Source organism: Arabidopsis thaliana (assembly GCF_000001735.4).
Source record: "Arabidopsis thaliana chromosome 1 sequence".
NCBI classification, from domain to species: domain Eukaryota; kingdom Viridiplantae; phylum Streptophyta; class Magnoliopsida; order Brassicales; family Brassicaceae; genus Arabidopsis; species Arabidopsis thaliana.
The window spans coordinates 11,388,708-11,412,362 of record NC_003070.9 but is presented as its reverse complement, the minus strand read 5'-3'; the positions used below and the strand labels follow the sequence as shown (position 1 = coordinate 11,412,362).

The 23,655-nt window shown below is 35.4% G+C and overlaps 5 protein-coding genes across 6 annotated transcripts; 3 read left to right on the top strand and 2 right to left on the bottom strand.

The window, feature by feature from the left end:
* Positions 1 to 129: 129 nt before the first annotated feature.
* Positions 130 to 1,597, top strand: ACBP6 (acyl-CoA-binding protein 6). The gene is made up of 4 exons (NM_102916.4): positions 130 to 275; positions 729 to 846; positions 951 to 1,013; positions 1,146 to 1,597. Exons 1-4 carry the CDS (start codon positions 264 to 266, stop codon positions 1,229 to 1,231), a joined length of 279 nt encoding a protein of 92 aa, NP_174462.1. The 5' UTR covers positions 130 to 263; the 3' UTR covers positions 1,232 to 1,597.
* A 3,956-nt stretch (positions 1,598 to 5,553) lies between these two features.
* Positions 5,554 to 12,756, top strand: AFH14 (Formin Homology 14; the record flags this gene model as incomplete). Of its 2 annotated transcripts, none has more annotated exons than NM_102915.4 (18): positions 5,554 to 6,295; positions 6,593 to 6,674; positions 6,772 to 7,475; positions 7,568 to 7,789; positions 7,973 to 9,513; positions 9,709 to 9,829; positions 10,152 to 10,223; positions 10,443 to 10,541; positions 10,736 to 10,777; positions 10,856 to 10,936; positions 11,020 to 11,070; positions 11,150 to 11,231; positions 11,304 to 11,398; positions 11,531 to 11,602; positions 11,687 to 11,803; positions 11,930 to 11,998; positions 12,096 to 12,162; positions 12,257 to 12,756. In NM_102915.4, the coding sequence occupies exons 2-18, from the start codon at positions 6,602 to 6,604 to the stop codon at positions 12,439 to 12,441; spliced, it is 3,693 nt and encodes a 1,230-aa protein (NP_174461.3). In that variant the 5' UTR covers positions 5,554 to 6,295; positions 6,593 to 6,601. The 2 variants fall into 2 exon arrangements, with proteins under 2 accessions (NP_174461.3, NP_001321171.1); NM_001332980.1 differs by lacking the exon at positions 5,554 to 6,295 and adding an exon at positions 6,346 to 6,416 and having other exon boundaries at positions 12,257 to 12,441.
* On the bottom strand, positions 12,649 to 15,961 carry CYP97A3 (cytochrome P450, family 97, subfamily A, polypeptide 3). Its single transcript, NM_102914.3, has 15 exons — positions 15,691 to 15,961; positions 15,355 to 15,571; positions 15,186 to 15,257; positions 14,982 to 15,092; positions 14,702 to 14,893; positions 14,442 to 14,603; positions 14,273 to 14,368; positions 14,097 to 14,198; positions 13,984 to 14,016; positions 13,827 to 13,907; positions 13,666 to 13,748; positions 13,453 to 13,584; positions 13,321 to 13,381; positions 13,170 to 13,235; positions 12,649 to 13,039 (listed from the first exon to the last, which is right to left on the bottom strand). Exons 1-15 carry the CDS (start codon positions 15,921 to 15,923, stop codon positions 12,893 to 12,895), a joined length of 1,788 nt encoding a protein of 595 aa, NP_564384.1. The 5' UTR covers positions 15,924 to 15,961; the 3' UTR covers positions 12,649 to 12,892.
* A 383-nt stretch (positions 15,962 to 16,344) lies between these two features.
* On the top strand, positions 16,345 to 17,673 carry AT1G31790 (Tetratricopeptide repeat (TPR)-like superfamily protein). Its single transcript, NM_102913.3, has one exon. It carries the CDS (start codon positions 16,390 to 16,392, stop codon positions 17,617 to 17,619), a length of 1,230 nt encoding a protein of 409 aa, NP_174459.1. The 5' UTR covers positions 16,345 to 16,389; the 3' UTR covers positions 17,620 to 17,673.
* Positions 17,615 to 21,164, bottom strand: AT1G31780 (oligomeric golgi complex subunit). Its single transcript, NM_102912.5, has 9 exons — positions 20,600 to 21,164; positions 20,410 to 20,517; positions 20,238 to 20,305; positions 19,686 to 19,809; positions 19,432 to 19,578; positions 18,970 to 19,224; positions 18,577 to 18,861; positions 18,350 to 18,484; positions 17,615 to 18,250 (listed from the first exon to the last, which is right to left on the bottom strand). The coding sequence occupies exons 1-9, from the start codon at positions 21,020 to 21,022 to the stop codon at positions 17,753 to 17,755; spliced, it is 2,043 nt and encodes a 680-aa protein (NP_174458.2). The 5' UTR covers positions 21,023 to 21,164; the 3' UTR covers positions 17,615 to 17,752.
* Between the last annotated feature and the right edge of the window lie 2,491 nt (positions 21,165 to 23,655).

Here is a 23,655-nt window from a genome sequence, read left to right as displayed (position 1 = left end):
GAAAAAACAGAACATGTTCTTTGTTTTACAGTTGTACCCATACTGATCAGAATAAGCCAATCAACGGGGTGTCTGAATCCACGTATACAGTATCTATCTCTAAAAATATTTATTTCCTTTAAAGAAAATATTTAATAGTTATGGCTTATGGGCCTGAGAGGTTTATCATGACGCCCATATATATCTCACGCGTTGTCCTCGTCTTCTCCGTCTTACACTGATTTAATTCTCCTACCAATCTCAACTTCCGACGTCTATTCATCATGGGTTTGAAGGTACGTTCAGATCCAAAATGAACCAAACCGATCTCGGTTTCGGTTTATTACTACTCGGATCTTAGTTTTGTTTGTGTTCACCATTCCTGAATTCTATATTTTCTGTGTTGGTAGCCTTGTTTGATCCAGATTTGCAGATATATAGGTTCCTTATAGTTACGAAATTGAAGCTTGTATAGTCAAGAATGATCACTTTATGGAATTGAATTATTACTGATCACGCTTTTTCTCTGTATGATTTTGTCCATTTACTGTTCTTATAACTGATTTGTTAAACACTGTTTGCTGATGGGTAATATAGTTTTGAATCTGAGCTAGGTTTGGTTTTATTGAGTTTTGTTTGATTATTGTATCCCGATTGAGAATTTTAAGTAGTAATATGTTTGATGGTGTATTAGGCTATTAAGAATCTTTTCTTCGAATTTGTTGTTTCACTGATTTATATATCTGCAGGAGGAATTTGAGGAGCACGCTGAGAAAGTGAATACGCTCACGGAGTTGCCATCCAACGAGGATTTGCTCATTCTCTACGGACTCTACAAGCAAGCCAAGTTTGGGCCTGTGGACACCAGTTAATATTTTTGTCTGAATATTAACATCCTCTATTTTTGCTTCTTAGTTCACTTTTCTGTAATGTTGTTAATAATGTGTATTTGTTTATTGATTGATTCAAAGGTCGTCCTGGAATGTTCAGCATGAAGGAGAGAGCCAAGTGGGATGCTTGGAAGGCTGTTGAAGGTACAAAAACAATTCAAGTGATCAACTTTTTTAGCTTAGTGATTTGTTTGTAATTTGGATTCTTGTCTCAAGTTCAACAATTTTTTGTGCTTGGGGAATTGAATTTGAACTTTTCTTTGTTTATGATGTCAGGGAAATCATCGGAAGAAGCCATGAATGACTATATCACTAAGGTCAAGCAACTCTTGGAAGTTGCTGCTTCCAAGGCTTCAACCTGATGAATCAAATCCTCATCTGCAGTAACTTTATCTTAAGCATCAAAATAACATTGCATAAGACTTGTTCTTGCTCTTGTGTTTCTATCATATTTAAGCTATCTACTTTGTGACATGGTGTGATCTCTTAAAAATGCTTGATATTGGTTAAAACAGAGAATCATGATGCAAACTAAATCCATAAGTTATTTTTGGTCCGTCCTCGATATGGTCTTAGTTAAAACAGTTGAATTCAAGATGATATATTCGTTCTGGTCCGTAGGTCTTTTTCTTCATGGTCCATCGCATTCACCACTCACTAGAAAACTTTCGTTTTATTTCAATTTGGAGTACATAAGACAAAAGCTGGAAAAAAAAAGAACGTGGCAGATTTTTTATTTATTTTTTTCGTCTCGAACATTGGCAGAATTGTTCAAATTGTATGTGGTTTATTTAAAGTCAAATTCGTAAATAAATAGACGTTTAGTTTTAAAGTGTCTACAAATTTGAGGTTTATAATTTGGTAGATGACAAAAACAATAGTTTTTTTATTGAGTTGATCATAATTACTTTTATTTTTTATTGATTGTAGATTAACTTCCTTCCCTTAATGATAATCTCTTAACCGTGATTCAAGAAATTAAATAATATTGTAGAATATTAAAATAATTAATTGTATGTTGAACATACTAATATTTAGTATTATGATAATCTCTTTATCAAAATTATACATCTAGAATTTTTATATTAAATGCATTGTGTTTTTCAATTGAAAATTAAACGATATAAATATATAGTATATGCACTTTAACATAACAAATTCTTTTATATATTTTAATATAAGTGAAATAATTAATCTATATATACATTTTTGTAGGAGGTTTTTGAAGATAATGTTGAAGATGTGAACCATAATTCAACAATTAATTCAAATGGGTGGGTTTTACCCGATTTAACTCTATTCGGATCCTGGATAACATGTTTAATTCTGTTCTGATCTTGGATAACATTAATTTTTGGAAAAGTTACCTAAAAAATAATAATTAAAAACGAAATTAATGATTTAATTACATAATATAAACAATATCTCTAAACTAACCATATTTCTTATTTACCTTAACTAATTTCCTAAAATATTTCTACCTAATTTAAACATAAATATATAATTCTTCTTTCATTTTTATTTGATCTTATACTTTATTTATTTTGAATTTATATAAAATATATATAGTTAATAAAATATTATATTTTTTCTGAATATGATGTAATTCAAATTTTTTAAAACGGAAATATATTATTCAACCTATGAAGAAATAATATGTGTACAATGTCCCACATCGCTTAGAAAAATTGGACAATAGTTCAGACCCATATTATAAAAGGACCAAAATGATTCTGATTACGAATGAGCAGGAAGCTTGATTTATCAGGCGTCTAAAATTAAAATAGTTATCCGATTTTACTCGGATTTTTTATTTTAAAGAATTGAAACTTTAAAATGTTTCAAGAAATTATAAATATTATAACTTTATCAAAAGTTAAATATTATAATTTTAAAAACTTTTTATAAAGTTTATCTTTAAAAAATGCTTTAAATATTTATAATTTTAAAACTTATAAAGTTTTAAAAATTATAAATTGAATTTTACAAGAAATTTAAACATTATAAATATATAAAAATATATTAATACGAGACGATATATTACAGGAAAAATCTTCAATATAACAATCAAAATTCAATGATGATTTTTGGGTCGATATTGTATTTTTGTAAGTTTCAAATTTTATAATATTGAAATTTATAAGAAAATGACAAAATTATGTTTAATTTCACGGGACTGGGTTATATGGTAGGACGGGTTTGGGTGGATAATAATTACGATTTTAGAATGTCCCACATCGCTTAAAAAAATTGGACAATGGTCAAGCCATACTATAAAAAGGACCAAAATGATTTCGATTACGAATGATCATGAAACTTGATTTATGAGGTATCCAAGATTAAATGGTTTGTTTACTAGGGTTATTTATTTTAAAAAATTGAAACTTTAAAAAGTTTAAGAAATTATAAATTAAATTTTACAAGAAATTTAAACAATATAAAAGATATTAATACGGGACGATATACTGCGAGAGAAATCTTAGATATAACACTCAAAATTCAATGATGAAGTTTGGATCAATATTAATCTTTTTTGAAGTTTCTAATTTTATAAATATTTGAAATTTATAATAAAATGACAAATTTGTGTTTAATTTCACGGGACGGGGTTATATGGTGTGACGGGTTTGAGTGGATAATAACATGGGATAGTATGCTATGGAAAAAAACATATAATAACAATCATAATATAATTATATAATCTTAAACACTAAACAAAATTAACAATATTAAAAAAACACACTTAAAACTTTATTTTTTTTAAAACACATTTTGATTCTTTTATAAAAAATTTAAACATTATAAATATTTAAACTTTATACTACGGGTGAAATTTTAGAATTGACTGTTTGGGTTGATAAGAATTTGCGATAGAACTAGGAGTTAAATCCTAGAATGACAATCAAAATATAATTATACAATTAAATACTACCACGAGTGAAATCCTAGAATTGACGAGTTTGAATCGATATTAATATGGGATGGTGTACTACGGGTGATATTTTAGAATTGACTGGTTTGGGTTGATAATAATTTACGATAGAATTAGGAGTGAAATCCTAGAATGACAATTAAAATATAATTATACAATTAAATATTACCACGGGTGAAATCCTAGAATTGACGGGTTTGATTCGATATTAATATGGGATGGTGTACTACGGGTGATATTTTAGAATTGACTGGTTTGGGTTGATAATAATTTGCGATAGAATTAGGAGTGAAATCCTAGAATGACAATTAAAATATAATTATACAATTAAATACTACCACGGGTGAAATCCTAGAATTGACGGGCTTGATTCGATATTAATATGGGATGGTGTACTACGGGTGATATTTTAGAATTGACTGGTTTGGGTTGATAATAATTTGCGATAGAATTAGGAGTGAAATCCTAGAATGACAATTAAAATATAATTATACAATTAGATATTACTACGGGTGAAATCCTAGAATTGACGGGTTTGATTCGATATTAATATGAGATGGTGTACTACGGGTGAAATCCGAAAAACAACAATCAAAATATAATTATACAATATTAAACATTTAACAAAATAAACAAATACAACTTAAAACTTTAAAATTTGAGTTATAAAATTTCGTCTCGCGGTGAATTATACATTTAAATAAAAAAATAGCATAAATTTATTAAATCATCCTAAAAAATATTCAATTATTTTTATTTAATAAAAATATAGGTCCGCGGTATACCGCGGGTTAATATCTAGTACTAAACTAATTAATTGTATGTAGAACATAGTAATAATTGGTAGTGAAAGCAAATAGATTTGGTGTTATAGTGTAATATAATTATCTGATAATCTGAATTAGAAATTTTAAAAAATCAGACCACATTTGAAAGTTTCAGAAAGTAGAAAAACAAAATATTAACAAACATATATATAACAAAATTCGAACCAAATTTGCTCATGTATATATTTGTTCTCAGATAGTGTGTGTAAAAGGCTTTTTAGATTAACTAGCTCCAATTCGTAGTCATATTAGATAAAATATCGGGTATAAAACCATTATTCATTGTGATCCATTAATATTATCATGAAAAATCTTAAATCTAAATGGACATATAAGTAATGGCTTTAGAACCTCCTCAAGTGTGTACTATGACCCGTAAAATGACATGTATATTTTTAGATAAGAATGTGTTTTTATGTCTGACGCTTTGCAGTAAGAATGTGTTCTTATTTTTAGATAAGAATGTATTTTTAGATAAATATCGGGTATAACATGTATATTTTTAGCAGTAGCCAATCCGCGTCTTTACCTTTTTACCGTAAACACCAAGCCATGTCACAAATTCTTTCTTTTTCATTTACAATATTTTTGTGTCACATATGTTAATCTTTTATTAGATAAGAATGTGTTTTTATGTCTGACGCTTAGTTTAATAAAGCACAAGCTGTGTCTAGACGATAAGTATTTGGAATAATTAAGAAAAATGTGTTTTTAAAGTTTAATAATTTCAAGGAAAAAAACCACAATAACATAAATCATAAGTATTTGAGTGTTAAATATGTATTTAGTCAAAATTGTTCAATAAATATTTGGTTTGGACTCAATTTTTAATATAAAAAATCTTTATAGAAGTTATCTTATTTAAAAAATTGACATATTTAATTTTGGTTAAGTTTAGTTAATAAGAATAAGTAGTAAAAGTGTTTGACATAAATTGGATAATAAAATTAAATAAATGAAAACTAAAAAAATTGAATAATTGTGGGCTTAACACATAAATACCAAAAATTCTATTTTAATATATAGAGGATCAATCGTTACCAAAAACAATTGACAAAAATACGAAGATAATTATTAATTGGTGTTTACATAGAAAATAAAACGAGTCTCATTCACTACAAATTTCTTTTAAATCACGACAAGAAAATCTATTTCATCTACTTTAATTTTATTTTGTTAACGAAAAAGGATATTTTTATAATTTTAAAACCAAATTTCTTAATATTCTAACGTCCATAAAACGTTCATTACAATTGTCACAAATGCATGAACAAGCTTGGCATATACTACTGTTCGGCTACCCCCAAACCAAAATAGATATTATTAAAAATAGGATATATTATAGTATTATCATAATTATAATTCCACAAAATATATCAGAAAATTTAACAGTTTGAATAATTTTTATTCGATTGATGAGTACTTTTATCAAAGATGCAAAAAACATAAAAGAACTGGGAAATGTTATTTTAAATAAACCGAAAAAGCAATCCGTCTCTGGTTTTGTATCTGTCTCTCCTAAACATTATTCAAAATTTGAAAACCAAACGTTCCCGATTTTCATCCTTTTGTCTTCTCCACCGGAAGCCTTTGCGCCGCAATACCGCCGCCTCCGCCGCTTCAGCTGCATCGGTGATTGTAAATAGCCGTCTTCTTATTCTAACAAGGTAAGTCATCGGTATCTTCATCATCTACTTTTTCGTCTTCTTCTTCCTCCTCTTATAAACCCTAATTTCGAAGGGTTTTAATACAGTCGCAGTGTTTACAAATCCTCAATTTGATGCTCATGTTAGATTCACCTCCAATTTGATTTTAATTTCTGGAATTTTCCCCCATTTTGTTTGATTCGATTTAGCTTTTGACTTTGATAAACCACAATAATCAGACTAAGTATTTTGTGCATTTCGTTTTTTGATTAGTCGTATAGCTTCTATTTAGCTGATTTGTTGTTGTTGTCGTCTCAGGTTCTTCCAATGTCTTTGTTAAGTAGATTCTTTTACAAGAGACCACCAGATGGATTACTTGAATTTGCTGATAGAGTTTATGGTAATCATCACCATTTCTTTTCTTAATCATGTATTAGTGATTTAACAATTTAGCTTAATAGACATCTAATATTCAAAATCTGTGTGTAAATGTACAGTTTTTGATTCATGTTTTTGCACGGAGGTGTTGGCTGATAGCTTGTATCAGATCTTCTTGCATGAAGTTATCAATGATTTACACGAAGAATTCCCGGAATCGTCGTTTTTAGCGTTTAATTTCCGAGAAGGGGAGAAAAAAAGCGTGTTTGCTGAAACTCTCTGTGAATATGATGTTACTGTTCTTGAGTATCCGAGGCAGTATGAAGGCTGTCCTATGCTTCCTTTATCATTGATTCAACATTTTCTCCGTGTTTGTGAGAGTTGGCTTGCTCGTGGGAACCGTCAGGATGTTATTCTTCTTCACTGTGAAAGAGGAGGATGGCCACTTTTGGCTTTTATTCTAGCTAGTTTTCTGATTTTCAGGAAAGTTCATAGTGGTGAGCGTAGAACTCTTGAGATTGTGCATCGAGAGGCTCCCAAGGGTCTCTTGCAGCTGCTTTCACCGTTAAATCCGTTTCCTTCTCAACTTCGTTATCTTCAGTATGTAGCGAGGAGGAACATTAATTCTGAGTGGCCACCTCCTGAAAGAGCTCTTTCTTTGGATTGTGTGATAATTCGAGGTATCCCAAACTTTGACTCTCAACATGGCTGCAGACCGATTATACGTATTTTTGGAAGAAACTATAGTAGTAAATCTGGTCTTTCAACGGAGATGGTGTATTCTATGTCTGATAAGAAAAAACCCCTTCGCCATTACAGACAGGTGGGTTTGATCTTATGTTTTATGATTTGTTTGACACCTTCTATAAAGTATCACTCTTCTGAGTAACGTAAATCTGTACCATATGGCTCCAGGCAGAATGTGACGTAATCAAAATTGATATCCAGTGCTGGGTTCAAGGAGATGTTGTACTGGAGTGTGTGCATATGGATTTGGATCCAGAACGAGAGGTTATGATGTTTCGTGTGATGTTTAATACTGCATTTATCAGGTCCAACATACTAATGTTGAACTCTGACAACTTGGATATTCTTTGGGAGGCCAAGGATCATTACCCAAAAGGGTTTCGAGCAGAGGTATGTACCTTAATATCCATTTCTTTTGATTTCATATGAATGTAAAGGATATGAGAAAATATGGGTGCGGAAAGGTTCAAACACACACAAAATGACTAACCTTACATTGGTGGATAAAGCTAGTCAATACTCATGCTAAGCTACACTTGTGCTTTTTTCTAACTCCATTCTTTTTGCATTCAGGTCTTGTTTGGAGAAGTTGAGAATGCATCGCCTCAGAAAGTTCCAACCCCAATAGTAAATGGTGATGAGACTGGTGGATTGCCCATTGAAGCCTTTTCTAGAGTTCAAGAACTTTTTAGCGGTGTGGATTTGGCTGAGAATGGAGATGATGCTGCTTTGTGGTTGCTGAAACAACTTGCTGCCATTAATGATGCAAAAGAGTTTACAAGATTTCGGCACAAAGGGAGTTTTTATTTTAATTCTCCTGACTCTGAAGAGGAGACAAACACATCTAGTGCCGCTGATAGTTCAGATGAAGGCTTTGAAGCCATTCAGAGACCTCGTATTCATATACCTTTTGATAATGATGATACAGACGACATTACTTTGTCTGTCGCTCACGAATCGTCAGAGGAGCCTCATGAATTCTCTCATCACCATCATCATGAAATTCCAGCGAAAGACAGTGTCGACAACCCTTTGAATCTTCCATCAGATCCACCATCTTCTGGTGATCATGTCACACTTCTGCCTCCACCGCCACCGCCACCTCCTCCCCCTCTTTTTACGAGCACAACTTCATTCTCACCCTCACAGCCACCCCCACCGCCACCTCCTCCCCCTCTTTTTATGAGCACAACTTCATTCTCACCCTCACAGCCACCCCCACCGCCACCTCCTCCCCCTCTTTTTACGAGCACAACTTCATTCTCACCCTCACAGCCACCCCCACCACCACCTCTCCCTAGTTTCAGCAATAGAGATCCTTTGACAACATTGCATCAACCTATCAATAAAACTCCTCCACCACCACCTCCTCCTCCCCCGCCACTGCCATCTAGAAGCATCCCTCCGCCATTAGCTCAACCACCACCACCACGTCCTCCTCCTCCTCCTCCTCCGCCTCCTTCTTCAAGAAGCATTCCTTCGCCCTCAGCACCACCGCCACCGCCACCACCGCCTCCGTCGTTTGGGAGCACAGGAAATAAGCGTCAGGCGCAACCACCTCCACCTCCACCTCCTCCTCCTCCCACAAGAATTCCTGCTGCTAAATGTGCACCACCACCACCCCCGCCTCCACCTACATCTCATTCTGGTTCTATTCGTGTTGGCCCACCTTCGACACCACCACCACCTCCACCTCCTCCTCCTAAAGCTAATATTTCAAATGCCCCCAAGCCACCAGCCCCTCCGCCACTTCCTCCTTCATCTACAAGGTTGGGTGCTCCCCCTCCTCCTCCACCACCACCACTATCCAAGACCCCTGCTCCGCCTCCACCACCTCTATCCAAGACCCCTGTTCCTCCTCCTCCACCAGGGCTGGGTCGTGGTACAAGTAGTGGCCCACCACCACTGGGAGCAAAAGGTTCAAATGCACCACCACCACCTCCTCCTGCAGGAAGGGGGAGAGCTTCCTTGGGACTTGGAAGAGGCCGAGGTGTGAGTGTTCCTACTGCTGCACCTAAGAAAACCGCGTTAAAACCTTTGCATTGGTCTAAAGTTACTCGGGCAGCAAAAGGTAGTTTGTGGGCTGATACTCAGAAACAGGAAAATCAACCACGGTGGGTTTCTCTTTGTGTTTTTCTTTCTTTTAAATGTTTTAGCTTGACATACATGATTTCCGAATAATTCACTGATAACAATTATGAAACAAAAATGAATTGTCTTTACAGTTCTGTCTTGCGATTTTACCTGTTTCCCATAAAGTACTATTTTTGTTGAACTAATCCGATGAATTTTACGAATCTTCATGACAGGGCCCCAGAAATAGATATATCAGAGCTCGAGAGTCTTTTTTCTGCAGTTTCAGATACCACAGCTAAGAAGAGCACAGGTCGCCGGGGTTCTAGTATCAGCAAACCTGAGAAAGTTCAATTGGTGAGGCAGCTCAATTTCACCTCTGTACACATATAACATCTATATATATAAATGACAGTTTGGTAAACCAAATATTACCAAGAGTGGATCTATTAAGTAGGTATCACCTACAGCTATATAGTGTACATTAACCAGATGGATTCTTCGATGATCTAAAGTTAACTTCGGTTGCTAGAAGAAGTTGACAATTGATAGACATTGCAAACATCATTTATTCTCTCAAATGGATACTCTATAACTATAATAAATGATTACGTTCTTGCCTCTTAGTTTGCTTATCTTTCAGTTCTAACCCCCTTTTTTTTTTCTGTGTTTGTATTAGGTTGACCTGCGAAGAGCAAATAACTGTGAAATAATGCTCACGAAAATAAAGATTCCTTTGCCAGATATGCTTGTAAGTTTTGCTTTCAGTATCTTTTCTGCTCATCATTTTGGCATTGTAACAATACTGTGAAGTGGTTGTTTAGAGGGAATAAACATACAAGTTTTGGATTTTGGTGTTTACATAATTACATATCTTCTTCATCTATCATTTTGCATAGTTAAATCTCTTTTCAATGAATGTTTACAGATTTCTACTAATTGAGACTTTCAAATCTATTTCTTATCTTAGAGTGCAGTGCTAGCCTTGGATTCATTAGCTCTGGACATTGACCAGGTTGAAAATCTCATCAAATTTTGTCCGACCAAGGAAGAGATGGAACTGTTGAGGGTAATTTCAATTTTCATTGTCATATTTCTCTCTAGCACCAGGTTCATAGGTTCTTCTTGCTTGGAAATCCTACTTTCCTTCCCTTCTGAATGGTTGATTAATGTTTCTGAACCAAAGAAAGATCCTGTTGACTAAATTCCTTTCAACACTTTATTATTCCCTGAAGTTAAATCATATGCTGTTCTTGTTTTCAGAATTATACTGGTGACAAGGAAATGCTTGGAAAGTGTGAACAGGTTTGTTTAGTTGCTAAAGCGTTGGATTATACTTGTATATCATCTCTGCTCTGACTCTTAACCTTGCAAATGTACCAGTTTTTCATGGAACTAATGAAGGTTCCACGTATAGAAGCAAAGTTACGAGTGTTTGGCTTTAAGATTACCTTTGCTTCTCAGGTAGAAAAGTCAAACTCTCCGAATTTGGTCGCTCCTGTCGTCACACATGTTGTAATCGTTGTTGGTTTTTTGGTTCTTTTCAGGTGGAGGAGTTAAAAAGCTGCCTAAATACAATAAACGCTGCTACTAAAGAGGTATAGTGGATGGTGAGATCTTCTAAGTCATGGCAATATATCTCCATCTTGGTAATTAAGTTTCATTATTATGTACCAGGTGAAGGAGTCTGCAAAGTTGCGTCAAATTATGCAAACAATTTTAACGTTGGGAAATGCTCTAAATCAGGGAACTGCGAGAGGTATCATATTTTCCTATTGATTTCAAATTTGATATTCTGAAAGCATCTGCTCATAATGCCTTTGTGTTGCAGGGTCTGCTGTTGGGTTCAAACTAGACAGTCTCCTTAAATTATCTGATACTCGTGCTAGAAATAACAAAATGACTTTGATGCATTACTTATGCAAGGTATCAATTTTCTAATCACTATTTCAAGAGCGCATCTTTGTGCTAGAAGTGCATCATACTGTTTATGCAGTTAGTTGTCTAAGGTGCTGTTTGAAGATGAACTTAATACCTTATTTCCTTTCTACTGTTTAGCTTGTTGGTGAAAAAATGCCAGAATTGCTGGATTTTGCTAATGACCTTGTTCACTTAGAAGCTGCTTCAAAGGTATGCTTGTTATTCATGGTTACTTCTGTGAGCTTCCACCTTCTTGTTTATTGCACCTGCTTTATTCTTTTCTTAAAAATGCAGATTGAATTGAAAACGTTGGCTGAAGAAATGCAAGCGGCGACTAAAGGCCTTGAAAAGGTTGAGCAAGAACTCATGGCTTCAGAAAATGATGGTGCAATTTCTTTGGGCTTCAGAAAGGTGAGATACATGTGAAAATATGTTCTTAGTTTCCTCATATGGGCATCTTGATTAATCTAAATTGGCAAATGATAAGAACTACAAAATCTTCGTAGCTGTTTCAAGTGAGATCGTTTATGTTTTCAGGTCTTGAAGGAGTTTCTTGATATGGCTGATGAGGAAGTGAAGACGCTTGCTTCGCTATATTCAGAAGTGGTGAGTTATATTTAACAGCTCATCAGTTACTTAAACACTTTTTGGGACAAGCAGTTCAAACTCATGTTCCAATCCTAAAATTAATTGCAATTCACAGGGAAGAAATGCAGATTCTTTATCTCACTACTTCGGTGAGGATCCAGCTCGATGTCCTTTTGAGCAAGGTACATTGACAAATCTCTTCTTCTAAATTGTCTAAGCCATTGTGGGACAAATGCAAATATTCATTGATATTCTGACCAATGTTTCTATCTGCAGTGACCAAGATTCTGACTCTTTTTATGAAAACATTCATCAAATCCCGAGAGGAGAATGAAAAACAAGCCGAGGCTGAGAAGAAGAAACTGGAGAAAGAAGCAATTAAAGAGAAGTCAGCGACAAAGAAAGATGGCGTCGATAACGACAACGATCTTATCCAGCAGATCCATAGACATAGAACATGAACAAACATCGGTCTTGAACGGAAGACCCGAGGTTTTCAGATCGATCGATAAAAGCTTTGTTTTATAGGACTCAATGTTGCACATACGGAACAAGAGCAGAGATCTTTCCTAGATCTTAGACAAAGTAGTCAACGTCTATGATGTTTAGATGGAAGTGTTTTATCTCTGATCACTTCATTGATGTAAAATCAGAGGTTCGTATTTATGTCCTAGAAAATATTTGAACTTACATAGAACCCAGAAGTTATATTATCTTCACTGTGCAGACAAAAACATTTTTTTTTCCAAAGAATAATAAATCTTCTCATTTTACTTGTCTGCATTTTACAGTGCAGATAAATAATCAGAAAGCATTGGTCATGTTCCAACAATTCAACATTTGCTGTTCTAACACAAGATTTTTGCTTCTTCATCTGAGCTTGTTTGTTTTCAGTTTTGTAAAGATGAAGACTTAAGAAAGAGCAGATGAAACTTCATCCCGTGAAGTATCCATTGGAAGTATCGGTACGGATGGTATGTCCAGAGGTTTTGTCCTCTTTGTTACTGTCAATTTCAATCCTTCTGTGGTGTGTATTGTAGCTCCTGTAGTCATTTTCACCTGTACATCCACAAAACGAATATCGAGAAACGAATTAACTGTTAGTGATCTTTCAGTTTACATTTCAAGTTTTCTCTTAGTTCAGCTTTCAAATATTTGTGTCGTATTGAGACTGAACAGAAAGAGTTACCGGAGGAGCTCCTGGTGCAATCTGAAAGTTAAATCTTCGAATAAGCATTGCGATTGCTACCACATTCTACAAACAGAGATTTCTGTCACTACAAGAACATCTGAAGCAGGTACTCATATGTCACAAGTATTGATGTCAACTAACTCTTTACCTCAAAGGAAGCAAACATGTCGCCTATACATTTCCGCGGTCCTCCACCGAAAGGTAAGTAACTGGAGAAGAAAAGTTTCCAGATATAATCAAATCATAATGAAATGAGAAGTGACAAACAATAGTCTTTTACCTGAAGTTTTGGTTTGTCTCATTTGGGTTTGGTCCATCCAAAGGCCATCTCTCGGGATTGAACTTCTCTGCATCATCCCAATGCAGAGGACTTCGATGTAGATTCCAAACCGAGATGAAGATATCCTCTCCCCTGTTAGTTTTTTTAAAACACAATCTCTTATCAGAACTCAGAAGTTACAAACGAAAACCACAATGTTGAAACTTTCGTGACCTTTTTATCGGATACTCTCCAAGTATATCATTATCTATAGAACGACGGATCAGTACTGGTGGTTGTGGATATAATCTCAATGACTGCACAACATCAAAGTAAAAAGGTAAATCAAATAAGCTTTTACCTCAACCAGTAGTGAATTTTCAATTGCCTTTTACCTCATTCATGACTCGAGTAGTGTATTTCAGCTTTTTCATATCTTGTATGGTTGGGAATCTATCTCCAATTACAGAATCAACCTAAATAGAAACAAACTCTTCTTTTAACATGTGAATGTTCCTGTAAAGATCATTTTCAAGAATGATGTATTCATACCTCTTCTTGAAGTTTGGCAACTACACTTGGTTCCTGCAATACCAACAAAAGTTACAAATTTTCTTTGGGAGTAAACTAACTGTTTGATTTAGGTTGATATGTTCACTCTCTACCGTTGTTAAAAGGTAAAAGGTCCATGTTAATACTGCCGCCGATGTTTCATGTCCGGCTATAAGCATTGTCATCAAGTCATCACGAAGCTGCTTACTAGAGACCTGAAACAGAATTTAAGATCCGTTGAAGCTGATACCTATTAGCTATCGGATTCGAAAAAAGAACAGACTATTACATCATCTCCTGAAGCTAAAAGAAAGTGAAGGATGCTAGGATCTCTTTCGTTCATATACTCCTCGTGAAACTGCAACTCCTCTTCTTCTACCATTCTCTATAAAGACAAGAAAATGGAATCAAGATCCAAAGAGCAAGAACAATTCTTGAACTTAAACTCCGAGTTATACCTTGCATGTTGCAATCAAATCATCAAGTGTGTCATTGATTAATTTCAAGGAAGTAGCAACTTTCCTCTGACGTGGGGAAATATCTTTCCAAATGGGTATGTCCCAAACAGGAATAGGTGAAACACTTCTGTCTTCAGCTTCTCTTAGAACAGTGTACACTGCCTAACAAAGAGAACACAAGAAGCATTTCATCTTTACTGATCCAACACACAAAAAGGTAAAAGAAAACTGAAGGCAAAGAGGGATAGTCATGAGGGAACCTCGATCACACCGGTATCATTAGTAAGGGAGTCAAAGTCGTAATTGAAAACCGCCTTGCCAATAATATCAAGTGTCAAACGAGAGAAGAGTGATTCCATCTCTACTTCTTCCCCTTTCAATGCAGCAGCATCAAGCTTCTGACAAAGCCTATCTGAAGCTTCTCCGAATAAACTAATCATAGCTGCTACATACTATAAAACAGTAGAAAATGTAAACAATGACTATATTTTCTTACCTCAAAAGGATCATACTTTTTATCCTTTTTCACGAATTGATTACCTTTTGATGCAATGCAGGAACAATGGCACGCCTTCGTCTACGCCATATCTCCCCATCAGCAGGAATGAGTCCTTTTCCCATCACAAAATCTAGAATTTCAGCTAAAATCCCCTAAGATATACAAATAGATAATGATGTATAAGAAAAATCACAAAACGAGACCATTCATTGGTAAAAAATGTTGGTATTGCTAGTGGTTATTACCTTGGAGTAAGCTTTTGCATTGTCCTTCAATATATGTTTAGCAATAGAAGGATCCGACACGATCAAGAATGACTACCAATACAAATAGCAAACACAAAATGATTGGATTCTTTAACCAATACTTTTTACTCTGTAGTTAAGAAATCAGAAGATAAAGAAAGAAACAAACCTTAGGCCCAAAGGTCAACCTGAAAATTCCACCATAAGTAAGGAAAAGCTCATACAAAGGGATGAAGAAAGCTTCGTTCCGGACCGCCTGAATCGAGCCTTTAGCCTCAGGAACCTTGGGGTAGTCTTGGTCAGAACCAGTCCAATCAAACATGAAATCAAGAACATTGCTTGGTATTCCAATCTTAGATAAACCATTCTTCACTGTAGATGGAAAACTTGTACAAACCAAAACAAAAACACACAAGAACCAAAAGAGAATCAAGACAAAACATTTACAGAATCAATGCTCCATTAGGACAATACATGCTTCTTGATTTGGTAAATGGGAATTCACCTAGATTTCCGTACAGTGAAAGCTCCAGAAGCAATCCTAGCAGATAACTCAGCACGACGCTTCTCTTCTTGAAGCTTCTCCAAGCTTTTCACACCATTAGGTACTGAATTCTCCTCTAAAGGATCTCGTCCATTAGAACTCGACGAGAAAACTACAAAGTTCGATCTCCGAGAGTACGTTACTGGTTTAACAGTAATCGTCGGAGTATAAGAAAGAGGAAAGGCCATAGCCATACAACGCCACCGCAAAATAAAAACTCAAATCACAGAGCTAAAAACAGAGACTGAAGTGGAAAAGAAGAAGAAGAAGAAGAGATGTGACGTGTGCATTTTACTAACGTACACTCATTATCTCTTTAAGAGGTGTCACTATTAATTACCTTTGTTTAGTACAAAATCCAATGGATTTTTATTTTAATTAGTTTCCTTAAACACGTTTATATAACACATAAACAAACACACGCGCCTGCAAACATAAGCAAGTTTTGTGGCAGTGATGTACACGCGCGAAATCTGTGCGTAGTTCGTCATATTTAACGTTAATTAGTGGATTTATAATCAAACCGGACCTAAAATTATTTCAAACAAAAGAACCGAACCGGCTTGGCTTTTGTAGCTTTGTTCATCTTCTTCTTCTACAAAATATTCGTTATGAATCTTTCTTCTCTTTAAGCTCTGCGACTGCAAAAGAAAATTTCAGATGAAAACTTTGGAATTAGCTTTACCTCCATCTCCACCGTCTTTAGTTCCTTCTTTTAACTACAATTCCACCGCACGAAGCGTCGGGAATGATGTCAGAACCAACTTCGATGTTCAACTTTTTCTAAGGAAACCTAAACACCAAAAATCAGAACCTGTCGTCGTTATTCAACAACCTCAGATTCAACCGCAAAATCCAAGTTCTCGTTGTTCTACTTCTGATATTCTCAGACTAATGGATTCTCTTTCTTTACCAGGAAACGAAGATATTTACTCTTGTCTTGCCAAAGAATCAGCCAGAGAAAACGATCAACGTGGAGCTCACGAGCTACAAGTGCATATCATGAAGTCTAGTATTAGACCCACGATCACTTTTATCAATCGTCTTCTTTTGATGCATGTTTCGTGTGGGCGTTTAGATATTACACGCCAGATGTTCGATAGAATGCCTCACAGAGATTTTCATTCCTGGGCAATTGTTTTCCTCGGTTGTATTGAAATGGGTGATTACGAGGACGCTGCTTTCCTTTTTGTTTCGATGTTGAAACATTCTCAGAAAGGTGCTTTCAAGATTCCGTCTTGGATCTTGGGCTGCGTTTTGAAAGCTTGTGCCATGATTAGAGACTTCGAGTTAGGGAAACAGGTTCATGCCTTGTGTCATAAGCTAGGGTTTATAGACGAAGAAGATTCATATCTATCGGGTTCTTTGATACGTTTCTACGGAGAATTCAGGTGTTTGGAAGACGCTAATCTCGTGTTACACCAGCTCTCTAATGCTAACACTGTTGCTTGGGCAGCGAAAGTTACTAACGATTACAGAGAAGGAGAGTTTCAAGAAGTAATCCGCGATTTCATCGAAATGGGTAACCATGGAATCAAGAAGAACGTCTCAGTGTTCTCTAATGTTCTAAAAGCATGCTCATGGGTCAGTGACGGTGGGAGAAGCGGGCAACAAGTGCATGCGAATGCTATAAAGCTCGGATTTGAGTCAGATTGTTTGATCCGATGTCGGTTAATTGAGATGTATGGGAAGTATGGGAAGGTGAAAGACGCGGAAAAGGTTTTTAAGAGTAGTAAGGACGAGACTAGTGTTAGTTGCTGGAACGCTATGGTCGCAAGTTATATGCAGAATGGGATTTACATTGAAGCCATTAAGCTTCTCTATCAGATGAAAGCAACTGGAATCAAAGCACATGACACGCTTTTGAACGAAGCCCACCTTCAGATGTAACTAACTGTAGATAAAGAAAATGATTGAACCTGATATGTAAATATATATAAGAGTATTTAGATGAAAAGATAAATTGATTGTTTGGTTTACAAGTATGATTACGAAAGATAATTGAAAAAAAACAAGCGTACATTCATATACCAAGAATCGTTCGGATCTGATCTGGTGGATGTCGGGCGAGAGACTTTGGATCTGGATATCCATTTTGTTGATCTGTTACAGCTTGGTATATAACTTCGTAAGCTTCAGCTAAAGTTTTAGCGACCCTGACACAAGCTTCAGACCTGAGTTTAGGGACCTGTATCTGCTCAAACTCAGGAAGAGAGCCTTCGCTTCCCAAAACGAGGCCGAAGAATGCCTTGAGGCATTCGGATAGCATCGCGGGTGAAGTGTCTTGTCGTTCAGATAAGGGAAGTTCGGATGTGGAAGAGCGGAAGATTTGCATTTTGTCTGAAAGACCGCATTTGTGGAGTAGTGTGTCAACTTCATTCTGGACGAGGAGGTTTATGTGGTTCTCGATCATTAATCCAATGTTGGTTACGTATTGGGACGCAACATCGTGTCTTAGCAATGGTTGTTGGATCGCGCATAAACAGTTGATGAGGAATATTTTTGAGGGTGTTTCGTTGTTCTGCAAAAAGATCATAAGAAGAAATGAAAGTTAGGATAATTTTTTGGGCTATGAACGTTGACGTATAAACTGTACTGGTTTTATATAGGCAAATGATACCTGTGGTGGGGATGGGCTGCTAGAGAGTAGAGCATCGACTGAGGTTAACTGGCTTGAGTCAGAACTTGTTCTGCTTCTTCTGGGTAATTGGCCGCTCTTCTTTGATTTATGCGCCTCTGCTGCTTGCTCGCACATCTGCGGATTTGAGAAAGTTGAGAAATCTGCTTCAATGCACAATCATGGTTTTCGATGCACACGATATTTCATAAGTTTGAGCTTTCATGTACCTTAATAATAGGGTCAAGCAGTGCAGAGAGGACGGGATCAAAAGCCGGTTTCTCTCCTGAAGCAGAAACCATCATACTGTTGTAATTCTCGATAATCTCAAGAGTAAGAGAAACTCCTTCTCGGACAGCTGGAGGAGGAGAGAGATCAACGGCTACAGGTGGAGGGTATCGTAGAAGTTTCTCTCCTCGGGTTTTAAGAATGTCAAAGAAGGTTTTCTGTGCAGCATCCTTTACCATTCCAATTGTATTACACAGTGCAGTGTCTCGCCCAAGTAAATCTGAGATCTGCAAGGTGGAAAAGAAACCAATGAGGCAATGATTAAACCACCAGATTGATAAATGTCATATAATATACAGAGCGACAAGTACAAAAAGAGGCTATGTAAAACTCACAGTGTAGCTGTAGAACTCCAAGGTGTTGGTGAGTTTGTAAGAAATAATAAGACTTGGTTGTGACTGCAGAACTTGTTCGACTCTCACTTTAAATGGACGGCAAACTCCTTCAAAAATTCTATCCAGAACAAATGTAAAGTCAGATTCTCCTGCCTTTAGGGCAATATTCTCAGAGGTATTTTTTGCGTTTGATTGATGGTCAGCTGAGTCTATATCAAATAAAGCATGAACCAATTCTCTTTCTGATGCCAAAGCCTGCAGCCAAAGTAACATTTTACATTAGGAAAGAAATAACAAATAAAAGGATATTTAGTCTAATATAGTAATGTTCATGATTATCCGGTACTCAATTCACAAACATGATTATCTATTGTTGAGTGTAGTAAACAAATCATCACTCTTACATTAGTCGCATGAGGATTAAATGAGGGTACCATATGAGAAGAAAATGTGGTCACAAACCTGATGTAGCCACCCAAGCATGTCTCCCACGTATCTTAAGGGGTCATGGGCATGAACTTCAATGGGTCTAGGCATTCCTCCAGGCCCTCCACGTGTAAGAGCGCTAATAAATCTTCTAAATAACGCATTGTGCCTCAGATTCCCTACCTGAATGATTTGACATAGTTCATAAGGAGCTCGACAAACATGCCCCATATAGCTGTATCGTAGCAGTTTCACAGAGAATTAAACTTCAGTGACGCCAAAAGACTAACCTCCTCTGCACAATATTTGAAGAGAACGGGTCTTTCTTTGAGACAACGAACAGCAGTCCTCAAAAGCTCACTCACCTCTGGATTATCCGTATCACCGAGTTTCCTACACTCAGCCTGAACCCACCTAGAAAATTCAAGGTTCTTTGGTTACAATTGATACCTCGAACTTCTATGAACTCTAGGCTCACGGCAAAAACAAAGGCAATAATAATGAACATTCTGCTTTAACAGCCAGTACTGAGTTTTCTCGTTCGCCCTAAACGAATTTAGAAAAGGTGACCCTTTTTGAAAACAAATAATCGTCCTACAAGTACAAACCATGAAAAACAGTTTACATTCACCCAAACTATCTAGGTTCCAAATTAGCAATGAGGAATTCATGTTAAATCCAACACTAAGTTTCTACCAACAAGCCTTCTTGGAAAGAAACGGATTTGTAAAGAGACATTGCAGAGAAGTTCAGGATACACCAATTATCAATACGGAGGTCATGCTAAACCCAAACTCTAAATTTCTACTAACAAGTCTTCTAAAAAACAAGCAGATATGTACCTGCAAAGGCGCTCATATGCTCCTTCTTGATACACAGCCATCATATCCATCAATTCCAAACCCGCACGCTGTATACAAGTCCCATACACTCAAATACTAACCACACCAATCCACTTTGCACAAAAAAATAAACACAATTCGCAAAACACAGTGAAAATATAGCAAATCTCACCTGATGATGCGTCCTAAGAAGTAATTTGCAATTGGAATGAATTTCCTGAACATGAGACAACGCTTGGAAGAAATTCTCATTCAATTCATCTTCCCTAAGCGCTTTAATCTGCCAAAATTGCATCAAACAATCAACACTCATTTTCATATTCCAGAGATCTGATCACCATTAAGTTAATGATTACACTCACCTCTTCATTCGAAAGCTGGTAATCACGAAGAAAACAGTTAACGATCTCTTGCCTCTGAGTAGTAACCTCAAGCTCTTGCTTTAGCCTCTCAGTAGTACTAATAATATCGCTAGTGGTAGCCGCGGAACTACTTAGCGCCGCCGCAATCTTATCGCAACAATCAGCTAAAGCATTCACTTCCTCCTCCACGCGATCCAATGCGATCTGAGTCGAATCAGCCGCGTTAAGGAACTCACTGTTGATCTGAAGCGCTCGTTTCTCGATCGTCGATCTGAGATTTCTCCGTGCGTGAGCACTGTTCTCGTCGTAGAATGAGGATAAAGCGTTAAGCGACGCCACCAGATCCGGACTATCTGTACGACAATCCAATACCTTCTTCAATTTCCGGGAGAGCCCCGGTGCTAATCCCACCGTCGAAGCCATTGTTACTCTGCTTCGTTTGGTTTTCTTCTACAAACGATCTTCGAGCATTGCCTTCTTCTTCTTCTTCTTCGATCTCTGATGATCTTCTTCCTCCTGCAGAACGGTCGGATCTCAAATGATTCTATGGGTCAAAAACTCAGTAAGTCAGGCCCAGATTATATTTTATTTATGGGCCTCTTATAATGGCCCATTATAGATGACATCAAATGAGGCAGCAATTTTTTTTCACCAAATGAGACAGACATAATTCCACATTGGCTATATACATATACTGTTTCAATATATATAAACACAAAATGTGTTAAATAATTTATTCTTAAATTATATGACAAATCTCGATATTGTGATTCCGATGTGATTGTGACCTTACAATGTTTTCGTCAAATCTTTATTCCAAAATTATGCCAAGTCGTGGTTCTGCTATACTCTGACGCAGACATTGTAACGTCAAATATTGATTTCAATGCAAACTTTTGAACTCTACATAAGATCATATATTAGTGGTTTTCTAACGTTAATTTACGATTTTTCCAGTTTGAGGCATAATATGAATTTGTGGTTCGGATGGAAAACCTCAAAATGTTATGATGTGATTCAAAAGCAAAACATTAGTGATACGTAAAGTCGGGTTTCTACTATTTTCAAGCAAAATCATGATTCTACAGCCAAACTATCATGTTATAACTAGTTGAATTTTATCAGTCCATATCTTACACGCAATCATTTGTATTAGTAGATAAAGCTCATTTACACCCAAAAAAAGTTCCATAATTAACTTCGTTGGTAACAAAAAATGAATCTACTAATTTTACAACTTAAAGACACTATACTATGGCTTGAAAGCCTTGAATACTTAAACATAAACCATCTTACCTATAAATAAGCATTACGTTTGATCAAACCAAATGCTTTATAATTAGTTTTTGTTAATAATGGGCGGTGCAAAGTTATTAAGGATTGTGTAAGAGTGCAACGAAATAATTAATCGAAAAAGGAAAAAGGGAAAAAAACAATGGTGGACGAGTTGTGCTAGCTACATCACAAGATGATGATTAAGACAAACAATGATTAGCGCTATAAATACTCCCAAGTGGGTTTACGGGCCCGACCAGGATGGTCTAATATCCTCGAAAACACACACGCCTATGAACTAGTTATATGACTAATTAGGCATTTAATTATCAAAAAGAATTTTGCTAGACAAATCAAAAAAGATTTTAGAGAGTATATATATTAATGGCATCAATGTCGCATTCATGATCACGACAAGGATCGATCACTGTAAATATATACAGCATTTACTACAAAGGATTTGTTAAAAATGTGTAATCTGATTTGAAACTATATGACTAAGGTTTTGCATGCTGATGACTTTTTATTAATACCATCATATATATCTTTTTTTTTTTTATGATTATCATATATATCTTTATTTTGGGTTTAACCCTATATCTTTATTAGGGGTAACTTGGTTTGTCTAGTTGGAAGCTAAATATAGTTCAATAGAATCAACAATAGGAAAAGGAAAACAATCAACTCACAGTAATTTAGTGGTTAAAAAGGGAGTTGGGGAAACAAAATTCAAAATTTCCTATTGCACACTTTTAATTATGGTTAGCTAGGTCTTATGTGATAAAAATTCAATTTCTTACGGGCGACAACAAGTTTCAAAAATTTTCTTGAGATCTTCTTGTTACCATAAGATTAAACAAAAAAAACAGATATCTATAAATTGAAGTGATAAGTTTTACTTGTAAATCCTAGTCGAAAACCGAACATATATACTTTTCATATATATTAATTATTAGTATATGTGTGTGTGTATAGCACTTCCACAATGATATGATATGTTAAGATGGTCAACCTCACAATGATATCAAAAATTGTATCAATACTTTCCTCCACTCACAAAAAGAATTGTTTGGGTAACTAAATCATTGAACACATATTTTTGTAGTAATGACTTTTTACTATAGTAGCTAGTATTAACTACCCGCCGTTTTTCTATTCGTGGAATTATATTCGATTCTATTGTGCACCATGAGTATTGAATGTTATGGGACTTTAGGTTGTTTTTGTTTTAAATAGGTTTGTCTGAAATCGGATGCATTAACTAAATCAAATATTCTATTTTTTTAAGAACAAATTACGTCAAAAGAACATAAGTTTAGGACTTTCAGAAATACGATGTATGTGAAAAAAGAAAAATTAAAAAAATTGGGCTGGCTATATATGTTTTTGAAAGGTTAAATCTATTAACTAAGAAAAACTCAACAAATTATATATTAAAATATACAGATACCCTTGACACAAAGAGTGGAAATAAAATATTTAACTAAAAAAAATCGAATAAAATCAGCAAAAGAACCAAAAGGTATACTAGTGATTTGACCATAAACATGAACGTAATCTTCTTTATTCGAGAGTATATTTATAAAAAAAAAATTGAGTATAAAGATGCTTAGCACAAGAAAATTGTATTATGAATTCTTACAAAAAATGGAAAAGTAGAAATAAGGAAACAATCCAACATTGATCACATATAGCCACACTAATTAAAATATACAGAAAACATGAAAACTCAAAATCTTGATTAATTTTCTGATTAACTCATTTGGTCATATTTATTTTGA